The sequence below is a fragment of the Hyperolius riggenbachi genome, chromosome 9 (assembly GCF_040937935.1).
Source record: "Hyperolius riggenbachi isolate aHypRig1 chromosome 9, aHypRig1.pri, whole genome shotgun sequence".
Taxonomy (NCBI): Eukaryota; Metazoa; Chordata; class Amphibia; order Anura; family Hyperoliidae; genus Hyperolius; species Hyperolius riggenbachi.
Window position 1 is genome coordinate 236580976 of NC_090654.1, and position 19313 is coordinate 236600288.

The following is a 19313-nucleotide window of genomic DNA, read 5'->3' on the forward strand; positions in this document are numbered from 1 at the left end:
GTTCTAAAAACGCATCAGATAGATCATCAGATGCATTTCTTATCTATCTGCTGCCAATCTGACGAGTGTATGGGCACCTTAACCCTTCTCCCTGGCTGGGTGATGCAAGCACAACCCCACTCACATCTCATTTAAAGATTCAGCAACTCCCTTACAAAACCTATTGTATAGACATGTTGGAATACCAGATTACACTAGCAAAATCTCTAATGCTGGGCATACACAGTTTCTTTTCCTTATCAATCGAGCCACTGATGGCTCGATTGATAATATCCGACAGGTCTGATGACATGTCGGATAGAGTCCCCACTCGATCTGGCGCATAATTGCATCCGTGTATGCCCAGCATCAGATGGCTCTTGCAAAATCATCCTGTCAAAAGTGCAAGAAAAAGGTAGGGCTCTTTACTCAGCAGTTTTTTCAGTACTTCAGGCCCCTTGTAAACTGCACCCAATTGAGAAGCATATTGTGACTGCCATATTTAATTCCATTAAACAATACCAGTTACCCAGCTGTCCTGCCTATCTCTTTGGCTGCAGCAGTAATCTTAATCACACAATTTAAACAAGCATGTGGCTAATCCAGTCAGACATCAGTCAAAAACCCCAGATCTGCATGCTTGTTCTGGGTCCATGGCTAATGCTGGGCATACACGGATAAGAATATGCGCCGGATCGAGCCGCTGGTTCCATCCCGGCGCATCCCCACCGACGCCTGTATCGATCCCCGTGGGCGCTCCTCATCTTCCGCTCGATTCCCCGCTACTGTCCGCCCGTGGGGGAATCTATCCGGCGGGTCATCGGACCTGTAGGATATTATCAATCGAGCCATCAGCGGCTCGATTGATAAGGAGGAAACGCTCCGTGTATGCCCAACATAACAGTATTAAGAGGCAGAGGAACAGCAGGACAGCCAGGCAATTTGCATTGTTTAAAAGGAAATAAACATTTTCCTATCACTTCAGGTATGCTTTAGAGATCTCAGACAAGTCTTCAGCAAGTAGATCTTTCCCACAGGTGCAGTATGGCCTCTGATTAGCAGGCAGGCCATATATTTTCTACCTAATTTAAGTATTCAGAGAATGCCTGTACAATGAGGGATGTGATGTAGGTCTGATTTTTAATGCATGTTGGATGAAAACGATCATAACTTTCAGTGCACAGCTTTGTAGCAGCACTGTACAGTAGAGTCAGATCTGTGTTCTGCTCGTTTACACTATCGCGAATACGCATGCGTCCAACGCATGCGGATTCGCACATGTAATGCAAGTGGATGGGCCTGTTTCCACTGTAGCGTTGTTGAGGTGCGTTTTTTTCAGCGGTGAAAAAACGCACAAAAAAGCCGCAGAATTCGCCTGCGAGTGGAATGCATGCGAATCGCCGGTAATGTATTTAATATGAAATTTGTATGCTGTTTTGGTATGCGAATTTTCATGCAAATTCGCATGAAATCAATGGAAAAGCACACCGGCATTGCCATGGTTAAATTTGCATACATCTTCAGCCATGCAAATTTTTATGCTAATTCGCACGAAAATTCGCATGCACATTTTGCCGCAGCGATTTCGCAACGCAATAGTGGTAACGAGCCCCTAAAGATCTGGAAAAGTGGGAAAAAGAGGATAAAATGTCTCAAGCCTCTTACTAATGCTAAATAAACTTGTGTCTGGTTTGTAAGTTTTATGGTACAAACTACTAATTCTGCTAGAAATGTATGGGGCTGTACAACACTATTGTGCTACACCTGTTTAGTATCACTTATGTAGCAGCATATGATCAAGCTAATCAGGCTCTGATTGGCTGTGATCACTTCCTGTTTTAGCATGAGGCTGACGAGCAAAGTCATGCTTCCCCAAGGGTTCTGGTGCACACAATCAATTCTATGTAGCAAATGTATAAAGCATTGAAAACAATGGTATTCACCAGCTATACGTTCTGTGCACAGTGGTGAGATCTGTCCCTGAATAACTAGTACCTACAGAAAGGCATTTATAAAGCAATGACAAGTTTTACAGGTGGCTGATGTAGCCTGCATAAGCACTGCTGTCCCAAAGGCAGCAATACCAATGTCAATCACAAGGTTTCATCCTGTTAATTTGCTTCGTGTTACCACTGTAGTTCTTTGCAGCACTTTCATGTTATCGTGGAAATTCATAAGTATTGTAGTGCTATCACTAAAACCAGTTCTAATATCTTTACAAATCTGCCGCAACAGACGAGACCGACCAAGGGTCTCGCCAAATTAACCAGTTGTAATTATGCCGGGCTGATTTCAATCTGACTGGATTCTAAAAGTGCAACATAGGAAGTTTTCACTTCACTCTACAGACTAAAGTAGTACCATATGCTGGTCAGAATTAGAGAAAGTGTTATCTCCTGGGAATTCAGTAAAAACTGTATTTCATGTTGTATGGATACAACAGTGCGGTAAACTCTACTGAGAATTTGAAACAGGAGTACAAAAATGCTGTCCAGGGTGAGAGGCCACAAACCGCTGTCAAGTACATACATTAGTGTGCAGGTTTGAGGGTCTACATATAAGCTCCTGATAGAGCTCATTTAACTCTATGCAGGTAGGAGGGGTCACAGAGGCTGCAGTTCTTTCAACCCTATACAGGTGGCAGTGGGTAATAGTGGGCTGCTGGTAAAATTAGGCACTTTTGCAGAGATAAGTCCTATCACGTTTTCAAACCACATGAGAAGAATCTCCATAGTTTCATCTTTGCTTTCTTCTCTGGTAGGTAAACAGCTTAACTTCTCTCTTTTTCCTCCTTCAGTGATCCATGAACCCCTGTGCAGCCCATTTGTGACCCCTCCTACCTCCACACTCAACACAGCCAGAAAGAGAACTCGAGGTGGGTTTGAAGAATATTATCTGCATACAGAGGCTGGATCTGCCTATACAGCCCAGCCTCTGTTGCTATCCCAAACCCCCCTAAGGTCCCCCTGCACTGTGCAATCCCTTATAAATCACAGCCACGCTGCTGACAAACAGCTTGTCAGAGCTGGCTGTGGCCTCCTGAACTCCTGTCCCCGCCTGCATCCCCTCCCTGCTGATTGGAGGGAAGGGACGGGGGCAGGGACCGGAGCTATGCAGGAGGCGGGGAGCAGCCGAGACTGACACTACAGATATAAACACAGCCTCACAGCACGGCTGTGATTTATGAGGGATTGCAGAGTGCAGGGGGACCTTAGTGGGGTTTGGGATAGCAACAGAGGCTGGGCTGTATAGGCAGATCCAGCCTCTGTATGCAGATAACATTCTTTACACACACCTCGGGTTCTCTTGAAGCGTATGTAGGACTATCGCACCCTTGCCCTAAAAATAACATTTGGGAAGGTTTTAAACTTTAGCCTGTGAGTGAACAGAGGATGCTTACGTTTCCAGGAGGGCTCCCTCAAGTCCCTGGTATTCCAGGTCTATTGTCATCCATTACAGCAATGAAGTATAGGAAAGGTGTCTCCATGTGATGTCTAATGATCCCTACTTCTAAATCCCCTTACACATGCTAGATTAATGTCGGCTGAGGCAGGGCCGGTTCTCTCATGACGCAAGGTGAAACATTTGCATCAGGCGCAGAGATTACAGGGGCAGCATGTTTGCACTGTGTGTTTACACTAACAGCATGAAGTCAGAGTAGGAGGAGAAGAGAGAAGAGATCGAGGTGTAGAGTAATCATTGGGGAAAAGCAGCTTGTGCTGTGTGAGGAGTCTGACAGTGAGGCGGGGGGGAGGCAGTAGATTGTTAATAGGAACCAGAGACGAAGCACCCTTGTGTATTTTACCATATATATCAGTAAGAACATTAGAGAAAACACCTACCCTGCTCTCCGTTTCATCCTAACAAAAGTGTCTGTTTGTTATCAGCTGTGATAAGAATCCCGGACTGAGCATTCAGTCTGGCTTTGCAGGGAATAATTATAGCTGAGTCATTATAGCAGAGCCACAAGGGGGCAGGCTTGGGCTTGAAAAGACACCAGAGAAGACAGACTCAGCTATAATCTTTCTGTAAAGCTAGACTGAGTGCTCAGTCGGGGATTCTTATCAGAGGTGATAACAGTCAGATTAAACAGAGAACAATGAAACAAATAGCAGATAAGGTGTTTACTGTCATGTTCCCACTGATTTATAAGGTAAAATAAAAGAGGGGGCTTCGTCTCTGGTTCTCTTTAAAGGGGCACTACAGCGAAAAACTGTAAAATTTAAAATATGTGCAAACATATGCAAATAAGTACATTTTTTTTCCAGAGTAAAATGAGCCATAAATTACTTTTCTCCTATAATGCTGTCACTTACTGTAGGCAGTAGTAATCTGACAGAAGTGACAGGTTTTGGACTAGTCCATCTCTTCATAGGGGATTCTCGGCAAGGCTTTTATAAAGATTTTTTTTTTTTAGGGAATAAAGATATTCCCTAAAAAGGATTTAAACAAAGATGCTGGTCAGCTTCCTTGCTTGCTGCAGTTTTTTTGGCAGTTGGACAGAGCCACTGCCATTCACTAAGTGCTTTTGAAAATATATCCCTGAGAATCCCCTATAAAGAGATGGACTAGTCCAAAGCCTGTCAATTCTGTCAGATTTCTACTACCTAATGTAAGTGACAGCAACATAGAAGAAAAAGTAATTTATGGCTCATTTTACTCTGGAAAAAAAATGTACTTCTTATTTGTATATGTTTGCACATATTTTAAATTTTACAGTTTTTCGCTGTAGTGCCCCTTTAAGTGCTGTGCGATCATTCCAAATCAGTTTGCCTCAGGCAGCAAAAAGTCTAGAACCGGCCTTGGGCTGAGGTGGCCGATAACAGATTTGCGCCGCTTTGTCAGGCCTCCGCCTTCCCGCATTACAACAGAAAGCATCGGCATCTGTACAACTGACTCCACGTCAACGATGTTGCCTGAGGCATCGGGCCCCGATCCCCGTTGGGCGACATCAATCCAGCTTGTGTATAGGCCTTTACAGTAACTGCTTTGCCAACTGGATAGCTGCTCTGTAACTGGAAGTCACCCCAAGGGGTGAGAGTGGTGGAAGTCTTGGGAGCTCTGAATCCAAGATAGTCACCACAGGAAAGTGGTAATAAGAAAACAATGGACCTGAAAGAGAAGTGAAGCAGCAGCGGGGACTGGAGAGCCTTCTTGGAAACGCAAGATTTAGCTTCTCTACCTACCGGATAGTTTTTAGTTGCCCAGAATTCTAACTTATAATACAATCTGACTTTTAACCTCCCTGGCATTATGATTACTTCCAGATTTTAAAAGCCGTGCAATTTTTTCAAGCTTTTAGACCCTAAAAACCAAGACAAACATACATACCACAGAGAGATCTGCAGCAGCTCCTGCATATACTCACTCAGGCACGGGATTACTGCTCTGAGCTGCGGCTTTCCCTCCCGAGCCTGACTCAGGATTACCGCTAAGGAGGTTAAAAGTCAAAACTACAAACTTGAACTAAAGGTAACCATGAGGCAGAAAGAAAATAAAACCTGTAGCAGACAACATCCTTCAGAATGTGTGCCGTCTAGCTTTACATGCTTAGTGTCCATGAACAAACATGCAGGCAAGGAAAATACCTGTAAAACTTAATCGTATGTTAATTTGTTCCTGGACAGTGACTCACAAAGTAGTTAAAGAACAACTGTAACGAGAGGGATATGGAAGCTGCCATATTTAATTCATTTTAAACAATACCAGTTGCCTGGCAGCCCTGCCGGTCTATTGCATGTAGCCCTGCCGGTCTATTGTATGCACTACTGTAGAATGCAGTAGTGTCTGAATCACACCAGAAACAAGCATGCAGATAATCTTGTCAGATCTGACAATGTCAGAAACACCTGATCTGCTGCATGCTTGTTCAGGTCCATGGCTAAATGTATTAGGAGCAGAGGATCAAAAAAGGACTGTCAGGGAACTGGTAAGGTTTTAAGAGGAAATAAATATTGTAGCCTCCACATCCCTCTCATTACAGTTGTCCTTTAAGTTGGAGAACCATGACAGGTGAGAAACTGTTAAAGGGAACTGAAAGTGAGGCTTCCATATTTATTTCCTTTTAAACAATACCAGCTGCCTGGCATTCCTGCTGATCTCTTTGGCTGCAACAGTGTGGAAATCCCAAACCTAAAACAAGCATGCACCTAATCCAGTCAGTCAGACCTCAGTCAGAGCATCTGATCTGCTGCATGCTTGTTCAGGGTCTATGGCAAAAAGTATTAGAGGCCAATGGCAAAAAGTATTAGAGGCCAAAAATGATCAGCAGGTCAGCAAGGCAAAAGGAAATAAACATATCTATATCTCTCTTGCTTTAGGTTCCCTTTAAATCCCAAAAGGTGGGTGGAAACGTTTAACATGAGTTTCTCTCTTGACGGGTTAAGTCAAAACTACAAACTTGAACTAGTGGCAGAGCCATTGGTGGAGTTTAATGCTCCAGAGGCTGAAACAAAAAACAAAATACAATCTGATTTGTGTGGTTTTTTTTTTTCGTTTTTTTTTCTTTTGTTTTTTTTTCCTCTTTTGAATTTTTTATTTATTTATTAGCTCTGTTTATATACAGCAGACAAAAACAGGATATAAACGATGGAAGAAAAGAATACAGCCAAGGTATAAAGAAAATCACCATTATACAGGCAAGCACTTTGAAATGCCACATTAAAGCTAAAAAGCGGCAAGGAAAATGTGCACGTTCAAAAAAATTAAATTAAAAAAATTGAGAAGGCCGATTATATTCTCATTGTCAGCAATTCTAAGGGATCTGCATAACATTTGATGACACTTGAATGGCTAAAAAGATTGTTTATGATTATTTTAACTCTATCAGGCACTTACAAGCATACAGCCTCTAACTTCTACACCCTCCAAATCATGGTTAACATGCTTTCTACGAATGGCTCTGCCACTGGGGGCTATGGGGACTGCCTATACTCACCTACCATGCTTGCTGAGAAGCGTGTTCTTCCCTAGCTCTTCTGGGCAATGACCTCCTGTCTGTGTGCATAAGGTGGACAAGCTCTCATTTGTATTAATTAGATAGCCTGTCTGTCACTATGGTAGTTTCATCCTCTGCAGTTAGCAGGCACTAATGCCGGGCATACACGGCTCGTTTTATGCGCCGGATCGAGCCAGCGGCTCGATGCCGGCGCATCCCCGCTCGTCCGCACGGATCCATTGCCGCTCGTCCCCGCCGGGGCTTCCTTATCACCGCTCGATTCCCTGCCATTGTCCGCCGGCGGGAATCGAGCGGGCACAGGTCGAGCGGCATGATCGGGCCAGCTGAATATCAGCTGGCCGATACACGGTACAGAAACGTACCGTGTATCCCCAGCATAATGGATACTTTCCCACCCTACGCAAACCCCTCCCTTTCACCAAAGTCCACACGAACTTTCTACCAAACTAAGCACCAAGAGGACCGTCAGACTGCATCCTGGTGGTCAACTGGATTCTAAAATCTCCAGGCGCATATAATTGAGGTTCCATGAGTTTTAACCATAATCTGGTGTTCCAGGGATGCACTAGTGCAATACCACAAGCTAGTGGTCCAGAAAAGCACTAGAGAACCATCACCATACAACAAGCTGGTGTTCTTCAGAAGCACTAATACAAATACATGATACACAGCACTCCAAAAAGCACTAGTACAATAAATTGCTCTAATGAAGCACTAGTAGCAAACAGCGGCTTCACAAACCAATGCTCCATGGAAGCACTAGCTATTATTACTCCATACAAGGAGGAGAGCATATAAGAGCGCCCCTATTCTGATGCTGAGAGTTCCACAAGGAACAAAGTCCCCTACCTGTGCAGGCTGAATACTTCCAGCTGCTACTCTGAAGCACAAAGAATGTAGCAACTGGGACATGTATTTGTTCAGGGATGGCACAAAAGCAATGGGGCTGGTAAATAACTGCAGCAGAGAAGTCTATTAAGGAAATGGCATGAAAAAATGTTGCTGTGCGCAACTGCTTGGTTTTCTACATGGTTTTTAAAGCTCGGGCAAATGGATCATAATATAAAAGTGTGCAGGCAGGACTGTTTTTTTTTTCTATGCAGCCACTCAGGATAGGACATAACTATCACAGAAGCACAGCTTTGCAAAATTCTACAAATAAGTGCAGGCAACAACTCATGAGTTTTTTTTATTGCACCCTTTTAATCACAGTAATTCCTCTTGAAAGTTATAAACAGGAGAATTCCAACCCCAAGTGACCAAACATCAAATAACGTGAACTAGAGACTATTCAGAGGTGCTCAGGGAAACAAAATCCATAATTGCTAAAAACATCGCAACCAAACTGCAAAGGGAGTTTTCCAAAATAAAGTAGGAAGTAAAAACGGAAGACACTAACATTTTACAAAGTATGAGAATACTTTAAAGGGGACCAGAGACGAACTGTATTAAAAAAATGAAAAAGCTTTTATACACACCTGGGGCTTCCTCTAGTCCCATAAGACTGGATCGCTCCCACGCCGCCGTCCTCCGCTGCCTCTATCGCCACTACCGGGTCCGTCACCTCCGGCGGACGCACTGCGCTTGCGTTGACTGGCCGAAAGTACGGGACCCAGTACCGGCGGATAGAGGTGGCGGAGGATGGCGGCGTGGGAGCGATCCAGGCTCATCGGGCTGGAGGAAGCCTCAGGTATGTATAAAATCTTTTGTCTAACATCTCTGGTTCTCTTTAAGAAATCCTGAACCAGCTAAATCATAATTCACAGAATTCCCAATTATTAAAATTTTCCTATTTGTTATAAAAACTACCCTAAATCACTAGCCCCACTTACCTTGAGATGTCTCATCTGTCTTGTGTTGTATTTGCATCGTTCTTTTCTTCCATTTCGCTTGCTTTAGTTTCTTTACAATTTAACAACCACCCCATCCCCCACATTTCTAATGTCTGTCTTTCTTTGTAAAACCAGTTGTGTAAAAAGGCACGTAAAGGACAAATGAATTGAGAAGACTATGGAGGATGCCACAACAACAACAATACCAGTTGCTTGGCAGCTTTGCATATCTATATAGCTGCAGCAGTCTCTGAATAACAGCAGGAACAAGCATGCAGCTAATCTTGTCAGATCTGACGACACTACTGGCCTCAATTTACGGAGCATTATCAAACGTTTATCAAACACTTTATCAAACGTTTGATAATTTACCTCATGGGTAAAATCTCATTTTAAATTCACTAAGGTGTTATATATTTATCGAATGTTTTGCCGATAAAACGTTCAAATATATAACACCTTAGTGAATTCAAAATGAGATTTTACCCATGAGGTAAATTATCAAACGTTTGATAAACGTTTGATAATGCTCCGTGAATTGAGGCCAATGTCAAAAACACCTGATCTCCTGCATGCTTGTCCAGGGTCTATGGCTAAAAGTATTTAAGGCCTCTAGAGGATCAGCAGGATAGCAAGGTAACTGGTATTTCTTAATAAATATGGCAGCCTCCATATCCCCACTTGCTTCAGTTGTCCTTTTAGTTTAACAAGTCAAAAAGGCTTAATAGCCTAAGGCTAGTGAAAAAAGGGTAATGCAATAGTCTCAGACTGTACCGTTTGCCTGCATCATAACAGAACTTAATAGAATTTAAAAGTCAATAAATTAGTTAATGTGTAGCAGCAGCACCCTCCTTGAAAAGGTTTTATAGGGGGGGGAAAAACAAAACAAAAAAAACAACTTGCCACACTCACTACGGCCTAGTGCACACCAGAGAGGTTCTGCTGCGGTTTGCGATCCACTTGCGGGTGCGGATCCGCTTGGGTAATGTATTTCAATGGGCTGGTGCACACCAGAGCGGGAGGCGTTTTGCAGAAACGCATACTCCCGGGCTGCTTCAGATTTTGGATTGCGGATGCGTTTCTGCCTCAATGTTAAAGTATAGGAAAAACGCAAACCGCTCTGAAAAACGGCACTTCAGAGCGGTTTGCCAGGCGTTTTTTTTACAGTAGCTGTTCAGTAACAGCTTTACTGTAACAATACATGAAATCTACAACACCAAAAACGCTTCACAAAACCGCAAAATGTTAGATGAAACGCTACAGAAAAATTAGAAAAAGCGTTTCAAAATCTGCTAGCATTTTGCGGATTTGCTAGCGGTTTTTGGTGTGCACCAGGCCTACCTTCTGATAGGACTCATGTGACTCCCAAGACCAGAAACATACAGAATATATAAAAAGCCCATGTTTGCTGGGTTTTTGTTCTTCAACCAGCAAGCAGTTGTAACCTGTGTGAAAAAGCACTAGATAGCTTCTGCAACATACCTTAAAAAAATTAGCAGTTCAAGTTTGCAAGGTCCTTATGCAGTCAATTTGGACTATGCATTTTTTTTTTGGAGCACCAATGAATAACCTCTGTATTAAATGGTTTGTGATGTTTGGCAAATGCCTACCCAAAGACAGTAATTGTGATATATACATACTTGTACTTTTGAAAGAAGTTGGGGGCTTCGAAAAGCTTTGACCAATCCGCCTTCCCACATAAGATCTCGTCAGTAATGGCCAGTCCTAAAGGCAAAGAAAAACAAAATGTTAACTCAGAAAATCAGGAAAGAAAAGGGAAAACAAACGCAAGACCTCAAAAAATACAAACGAGCAAAACTATGAAAATACACCCCTCCGTTAGAGGCATATTATAGTGACTTGAGTAAACCCAAGGAAAACAAAAAAAAAATAACCCTTTAGGCTGATGGCTCCCTCAATCCTCCACTAGCCAGCCCGGTAATTCCTGTAGTCCTATGCATCAACTCAAGCCAACTGAAGAATTTACCAAACTGGCTAGCGGAGGATCAAGGAGGCCTGGGAGGGTGGCTAAGGGCCAAAACCCTGAAGGAGGCTGGAAGAAGCACCAGATACCTCTAAAGAAATGTTTTTCTTGTCTCAGGTACACTTTAAAAGCAGAACCCATTTACTCAAGACAGCAGTATAGGCATATCTCTATAATTAATTAAAAAAAAAAAATATAATACCTCGCTTGAACTCTTCCACCACGACCATTCTAGTAGAAACCGACACATTATATGTAGAATTTTGGTGTGGGTAAGCCGGAGTAACTATGGGCATCAGATGGTAACGATCATTGGGGTTCACCTGAAAAAAAAACATATATAAATAAAATTGCTGTTTGTTCTTTTGGTGACATCACTCAGGATGATTTAAGGGCTACTGTACACATACTTTTGATTTCAGATTATGTATGGGTGAGACCCAGTCATGTGCAGCTACAAGAAAAAACGGCGATGTCTGGGTAATTGGCCTATGCCTTTCTGGTCACCTGCCTGTGACTGTCATACTTTGCTGCTCCTACATCTTGCATACAGCTACTAATGGACTTCATTGTATTGCTCTATTCCTGAGTATAGTGTTATGTATGTCAGTGCAGGGTGATCACTGTTAGCCAATTGTATCCCTAGGTGTCAACCGCTGTTGGACTTACTGATATTGTGATCTTATTACTGTTTGTATATATTTTGTGTACTCAATTTACATTTATTGCACTCAGTAATTTGGTGTGCTGGTTATTGTTATTTAGTACTAGCTGGACGCCGGGCGTTGCCCGGGTATGTATTTGGCTAGTGTTGGCTCTGCCCACTTTTCCTAACCCTAACACACAATTAATGACCAAGTATGTGAGCGTTGCGGTCTTTGGCATCAATAATTTGCAATGAAATAAAATTAATCTGATTGGATGTGGCTCCACCCCTTTTCTGAATTTGAACCCCAATCACCCAATGGCCAACTGTACCAGGTACAGGTGATTAACAGTGCAAGAATGGCAGCAATTAAATATTCCCCTTAAAAATCAATAGGTGGATTTTGATTAACTTTTATAGGCTCCACCCACTTCTCTGAATATTAATCCCAGTCACCCAGTGACCAATTGTGCAAAGTTTGAGAACCTTACCATTAACAGTGTAAGAATGGCTGCAGTTTACATTTGCGCAATTAATTTTCTATTTGTCTCCGCCTACTGATGACCCGGCATTGCCCGATTATGTATTTTGCAGGTGCTGGCTGCGCCCACTTTTCCTAACCCTAACACACAATTAATCAATTACTCAATGACCAAGTTTGTGAGCTTTGCTGTCTTTGGCATCAATAACCTGCATTAAAATAAAACAACTCATATTGGCTGTTTGTGGCTCCACCCCCTTTTATAAATTTAAACCCCAGTCACCCAATGATCAACTGTACCAGGTTTGAGGCTTGTGCCATTAACAGTGCAAGAATGGCAGCAATGAAATATTCCCCTGAAAATCAATAGGTAATTTTTGATTGCCTATTGTGGGCTCCGCCCACTTTTCTGAATATTCACTCCAGTCACCCAGTAACCAACTGTGCAAAGTTTGAGAACCCTACCATTAACAGTGTACGAATGGCTGCTGTTTACATTTTCCCAGTAAAATTGTATTTGTCTCCGCCCACTTATGACCCGGCGTTGCCCGCTTATGTATTTGGCTGGTGTTGGCTGTGCCCGTTTTTTCTAACCCTAACGCACAATGAATCAATTACTCAATTACCAAGTTTGTGAGCTTTGCGGTGTTTGGCATCAATAATTTGCATTGAAATATAACAAATCTAAATGGCTGTTTGTGGCTCCACCCCCTTTCTGAAATTGAACCCTAGTCGCCCAATAATCAACTGTACCAGGTTTGAGGCTTGTGCCATTAACAGTCCAAGAATGGCAGCAATGTAAATATTCCCCTTGAAAATCAATAGGTTAATTTTGATTGGCTTTTATAGACTTCACCTACTTTTCTGAATATTAATCCCAGTCACCCAGTAACCAACTGTGCAAAGTTTGAGAACCCTACCATTAACAGTGTAAGAATGGCTGCTGTTTACATTTTCCCAGTAAAATTTGTATTTGTCTCCGCCCACTTATGACCAGGCGTTGCCCATTTATGTATTTGGCTGGTGTTGGCTGTACTTACTTTTCTAACCCTAACACACAATTAATCAATTACCAAGTTTGTGATCTTTGCGGTGTTTGGCATCAATAATTTGCATTGAAATGAAACAAATTTAATTGGCTATTTGTGGCTCCACCCCCTTTCTGAAATTGAACCCTAGTCACCCAATGATCAACTGTACCAGTTTTGAGGCTTGTGCCATTAACAGTGCTAGAATGGCAGCAATGTAAATATTCCCCTTGAAAATCAATAGGTTAATTTTGATTGGCTTTTATAGACTCCACCCACGTTTCTGAATATTAATCCCAGTCACCCAGCGACCAACTGTGCAAAGTTTGAGAACCCTACCATTAACAGTGTAAGAATGGCTGCAGTTTACATTTCCCAGTGAAATTTGTATTTGTCTCCGCCCCCTTTTTGATTATGGGAATAAAAAGTATCCTATGCTTTATTCCAGGTAATGTACTATGTGTGTGCCAAATTTCATTCAAATCCGTTCAGCCATTTTTGCGTGATCGAGTAACAAACATCCAAATATCCGAACTTTCCCATTTATTATATTATTAGGATGGGAGCCAGTCATGTGCCAAAAATGCTGGTAACTGGGAAACTCAGGTAGATTTGAGGTCAACTTGAACTGTAGACAAACTAATCAAACCAGTTAACCTGCATTAACACTGTAAAAATGATAGTTGATCTGAAGTCACAAAACCAATGTACACCAACTCATTACTGTGACAACGTACAATAAAGGGCTATAAAATATACATGGTTTACTCACCCTGGGATCCCATACAGGCAAGTTCAGATTGCAGTCCTCTGGCTGCTTCAGCAATACTGGATTGGGCCATTCCCTGGCAAGGAAAACAAACCAATGGTTATTTGTGGGTAGGACCAACAGGTAAGAGAAGTAATAAAATGGATGGTTGCTAGTCATCTAAAGGAATGCCAAGATAAGATTCTATTTAACCTCCCTAGCGGTATGGACAGAAATGTCCGTTCAAAAAAACATGCTGTGAACAGTATAAACATGCATACACATCAATACTCTCCTGCACTGTATACTAGACCCTTGCTTGACACATTTTGGCAAGTTACAGGGAAAAAAAAGTTTTAAAAATAAATTTTATCACTGTTTGCACAGAAATCCTGGGGAAATTGAACGCTGGGAAGGTTAAAAAAAAAAAAAAGCATTGCCAAATAAGTAAAGTGAAACTGAAGGGGGCAATTGTAATGCCGCCTGCTCAATAATTCCCCCACCCCGCTGCCCTCTCACAGAGTTATGCAGGAATATGTAGAGTAGCTTCTGCAGCAGAGTGCACGTGAAAGACAAAAGTGTTGTAAAATTAGAAATGCCATTCCAATAACACTTCATAGGAGCTCTTCTTTAATTATCCTGTAAATTAACATTGAGACTGAGGCGGATTGAACCAATGTGCTCACAGAACATATCCCTGTGCATGATTATATTCAAAGCCCTGATCTCCTGCACCAATGGAAAAGCCCACCTAATCAGAGGCCTGGCTGCTGGCTGGCACAACAGTCTTGTGGGCCATCTGTCCTGCATTTAGAATTCCCTTCAAAATGCAGGTCAGGGCAGTGCTGTCCAAATAGTGGCCCGCATGTGTCCCCCGGCCCGCATTCACTTGCCAAAACTATTCTGTGACTTTTTGAATGAGATAACAGAACAGTTTGTGGGCATGTGTGGTTTATGGGCCTAAATTAGTCACCCTGTCTACAGCCCCTTTCTTGTATTAATCCGGCTTTGGCAGCACTTTATCGGATTGCCCATCAAAACAGCACCACTCCGTGCAAGATGCCTCTTAATCCATTAGCATCATTTAGTGTAATCCTCTACCCCTATCGGCAGTGCCTAGCATTATTACCTCACCAAGTAACAACCAGTGTGATCCACCTAATCTTTTCCCTAGCGAGCAGCACCTAGCATGATCCTCCCTGCCCATTTTTGCCTAGTAGTAGCAGACATCACCCTAGTAGCAGAGGTCACCCATTGTGACCTTAATGGGGTTCTGTGGGGGGTTGCGGAGGAGAAAAACAGACACTTACCTTGGGCTTCTATCAGCCCCGTGCAGCGGTAATGTCCCACGCTGTCCTCCTCCCATCTGCCGTTCTCCGCCGCCGGCCCCGGTCTAAGTGGCATGGGATCCAACTGCAGCTGCGCTAGAGTGGCCGCGCACCCGCTCGCTTCCGCCTGCGTCATCGGAAGCTTACTGCGCAAGCGCAGTACAAGAACCCGTTGTACTGCGCCTGCGCAGTAAGCCTCAGATGATGCGAGCGGAGGCGCGGCAACGCGCATTATTCGTCTGTGTGACAGCCGAATAATAGCCCGGTGCCGGCTGCGGGGAACGGCGGATGGGAGCAGGACGGCGTGGGACATTACCGCTGCAGGGGGCTGATACAAGCCCCAGGTAAGTGGCAGTTTTTCGCACAGAAACCCCCACAGAACCCCTTTAATTTCCCACCCGGCTACTTTTTCATGCCACCCGGCTGGAAAAAAATTCTGGGGAGAACACTGAGGCTGCTTACACACCAAGACGTTACAACGCTCCCCCAACGCACAGCAATGTAACACAAGTGGGCTGTTCACACAGCCCACGTTGCGTTACATGTAACGCTGCACGTTCTGTTCAAAAGTGCAGCATGCTACGGCGTTGGAGCGGCTATAGCCGCGTTAGACTGTTTGCACATGCGCAGTGGGGGGCGGAGAGGAGGCGGGGAGAGCCAGCTACAGTAGCCGCGCACATGGCTACTTAATATTCACTGCACTGGCGGGCGCTGATTGGCCGGCGGGACCACGTGATGCGGAGTGTCTCGCTCCGCATCACGTGGTCCCGCTGGCCAATCAGCGCCACTCTGGGAGACATTATAGGACTCGAGCTGACTAACGCGGCTCACTCTACCGTCGGCTCTTGCAGCACCATACGTTGTGTTAGGTGCACGTTATGCGACCTTAACGTAGCACCTAACGCAACGTCTTGGTGTGCAAGAAGCCTTAACCAATAACAGCTTGCCAGCGCCTATATAAAATAGGTAACCAACTATGGAGAATATAGTATCGGATTACACACCTGGAAGCATGCAGCTAATCCATCAAATGCAGTCTAATGTCATCAGAAACACCTGATCTGCATGCTTGTTCAGGGTCTATGGTTTAAAGTATTAAAAGCAGAGAAGCAGCAGGACTGCCAGGCAATGTGCATTGTTCAAAAGGAAATAAATACGTCTCCAAACCCCTCAGTTCAGGTGTCCTTTAACCAGGTGCATTCCTTACATAAATAAACTGCAAGTACTCAAACAAAACAGGTTCACAGGTAATGCAAACCATATATCACTACATCATAAAATATGCAACAATCACCTAATCAATACTTACCATTTGGAGAAAACCAGGAAAAACTTATGGACGAGAGTTGAGGCAATAGCGTTTGGATACAGTTGACAAGTTCTTGCCACCAACATGGCCCAAGAAACGCCGCCAAGAAACCCTAGTATGTTGGAATATATGTTATGACCTACGGAAACAGAGGGGAAAAAAATGAGACTTGCATACGAAATAGAGCGTTACTAAATTAATGAAACCTAAAAAAAATTGTCAGAAAAACTTACGCTTGGCCCAAAGTTTAATCGCTCTCAAAGTCAGTCGGAAGTTATCGATATTCGGAACTAAATGGAGGATTTCATCTGTTACTCGACAACCTGTGAGGAAGACTTACGTTAAACTTGGGAAAACCATAATCTCATGAGTTTTTGAGACACTGCAGAGAAAATATGGGAATATTCAGTACTGATGGCTAGCACCATTGCCGTGCAGTATAGTCCCATAGAACCAGGACATATCTGTTTAGGGTTTACACCAACCATGTTGCAGGGTATTCCCCAAGACATTCCGGTTTCCTCCCACATCACAAAACCATACTGCTAGGTTAACTGGCTTTCCACAAACGTGTGGGCAGAGACTATGCTTATATAGAGATATTAAACAGCAGCCCCCTTAGTGCATTCTGAAAACCTAATTTCAGCACTATAAAAATGCACAATAATCAAGGTCCTTTCTCACCAACTTCTGTATATAAAAAAGTCAGTATAATGCTACTGTATACTCTCTGCAAATAGGACTCCAGTTTGTTATGACTTGGGTCTTTTTAGCTACCATGTGCCATCAGTAATGCCCCACTAAGCTTATAGAAAGATTAGTATAGTATTAATTAGTATACTTACCATTAAGGCTCCTTATACATCTTATGTCCAAATTCTTCAGCAGGCCATCGTCACGCAGGTCCAAGTCCTCAGGAATAGTCTGAAGGGCAAGTCTTGCAAACAAAATATCAATCTAAAAAATAAAATTTGGGATGTGCTGAAAATCCGACAGTGAAAGCAATGCCTGTAATAAATCAGCTTTAGAATTTGGACATTCCACTACCAAATATTTTCGACAGATGAGCTTCTTATGAGGTCCACATACCAAAAAACAAACAATATATTGAGAACTAAAGTAGGTAAAGTTAAAAATACCATATGGCATTCAGTAGCTTGAACAGTTAGAAAAAGTTAAAAATTGTTTTCCTTACATCCTACAATCTGGATGCACAAATTGTTTTATGAATGATACTCTTCCTTCAAAAAATAAACTAATGGGAAACAATTGTACCCATCCTACTCCCCCTAGGAATTACATTATTACTGTTTCATTGTCTCCGCTCAATGACACATGCATTGAAATAGGCAGGAACAAGGCATAGTCCTCGGTGTGCTAGGTACTGTCCATACACAGGTCTATCATGTCACCTCGTGTATTCAGTCTTACCTGGTTTTTTTTTTTTGGTTTTTTTACTAGAAGAGCAAGTCACAGGGGTACATCACTAGATTCACACCTTGGATGTTATCTATTGTCTATACAACTATTACTTAACAAGTGCAAGTCCAACAAATCCATAAGCTGCATGTTAAATTACCCCCCCCCCCCCCCCCCCCAAAAAAAAAAAAGGTATTACTGAAACTTGGGCTTGATGATGTTTTTACTTCATTGGCAATTCATGACATAAAAAGAAAAAATAATATTCCTTACCTCTATCCCATCAAAGGATAGTTTGATCAACGGCACATATGCTTCTTCGACAGCCTATAAGAGACAGGGGGAATCCGGTCAAGAAACAATCATGGCAAAATATGTAAGTTATGATGTGGATATGGTAACAAATTAGTAAACCTAAAACATTTCAAAATATAAATCCTCCACAGGAGGGGGCATGATTAGCAAATTATATCAAATGACTAATCAACCAGCTTCTGATTTCATAGGTCAATGTTGCACCCTGTGAGTCAAGCTTTAGTGCAACTATTCTGACTGCTCTAGCTGTCACCAACATCCTCTCACAACACAATCTGCTGTAAAGCCCCATCTACACGATACAAATCTTTGTACAATTCGATCACGATCCTATTTACAACCCTATTAAATCCAACATGTCCGATCGGGATTTGATTCAATTCGATTTGCCATTGCAAAACAATGGCAAATCGAATTGAATCCCGATCGGACATGTTAGATTTAATTGGATCGTAAATAGAATCGTAATTGAATCGTACCATGTAGATGGGGCTTAAGAGTTGTATTTTTTTTTTTTTTTTTTAATCTGCTCTAATGAACTCATCCTTTACTCAGGAAGCTTCTAACCTAAAAAAAAAAAACATGCAATCTACAAGTGTCCTAAAACTCAGCAGAATAAGTTCAGTAGGCCAATCAAAAACGTCTAACTTGAAGTGCTATGAATGTGTAATGTTTCAGATACCAGTAGCCAGAGAAGTGAGTGTTTAGGACCAGCAGGAGTTATTTTACCATGCATTATTTTCATTCTAAGGCCAGGCATAGAAGTGATGGAGCCTGCCATATGTAAGTTTTGAAAACAAGTACCAGTCTCTTGCCAGTATTGTGTGTCAGGGTTGGGCAAAGGACTACTAAAGCTGAAAATAATTACTAGAAGTATTCCAAAGTATAAAAATCTTTATCACTTATGGTAAATTGAAAACATTGTACTTAGAAGTTCTGGTATTGTCCTCTGGGCATATGTACTACTGCGTTTTTAAGCATACACACATATGCCTACAAATTAAGGAGTAGAAAATAAATAAAATAAACTTACACGTAGGTCCTTCACTTCATCCTGGAGCTTGAGCTTCTCTAAAAAGGAAGTAAAGAAATCGCTCCTGTCGACATGCCTTGGTGCCACACACAGCGCATCAATATCAGCACCTGCAGATTACAGAAGTGTTATGAGAAATTCAAACGCATATCATCTCTGTTTACTCTTTTACAATATCATAACCAGACCTTTTACCACAGCCAATATTTTGATTTTTCTCAATAACCTAGGATTTTTGAAAGATTTTCTGCAC

General features: G+C 42.5%; 1 protein-coding gene across 2 annotated transcripts in view; it reads right to left on the minus strand.

The window, feature by feature from the left end:
• The window catches only part of PAPOLA (poly(A) polymerase alpha), a 41478-nt gene that overhangs the window by 14281 nt on the left and 7884 nt on the right, over nt 1–19313 (minus strand). For both annotated transcript variants that reach the window (XM_068254167.1, XM_068254166.1), the window contains exons 5-12: nt 19061–19170; nt 17986–18039; nt 17139–17250; nt 16527–16616; nt 16294–16432; nt 13681–13753; nt 10956–11076; nt 10410–10494 (exon numbers count right to left, since the gene is read on the minus strand). In XM_068254167.1, coding sequence (XP_068110268.1) covers nt 10410–10494; nt 10956–11076; nt 13681–13753; nt 16294–16432; nt 16527–16616; nt 17139–17250; nt 17986–18039; nt 19061–19170 — 784 coding nt within the window. The remainder of the gene's footprint in view (nt 1–10409; nt 10495–10955; nt 11077–13680; nt 13754–16293; nt 16433–16526; nt 16617–17138; nt 17251–17985; nt 18040–19060; nt 19171–19313) is intronic.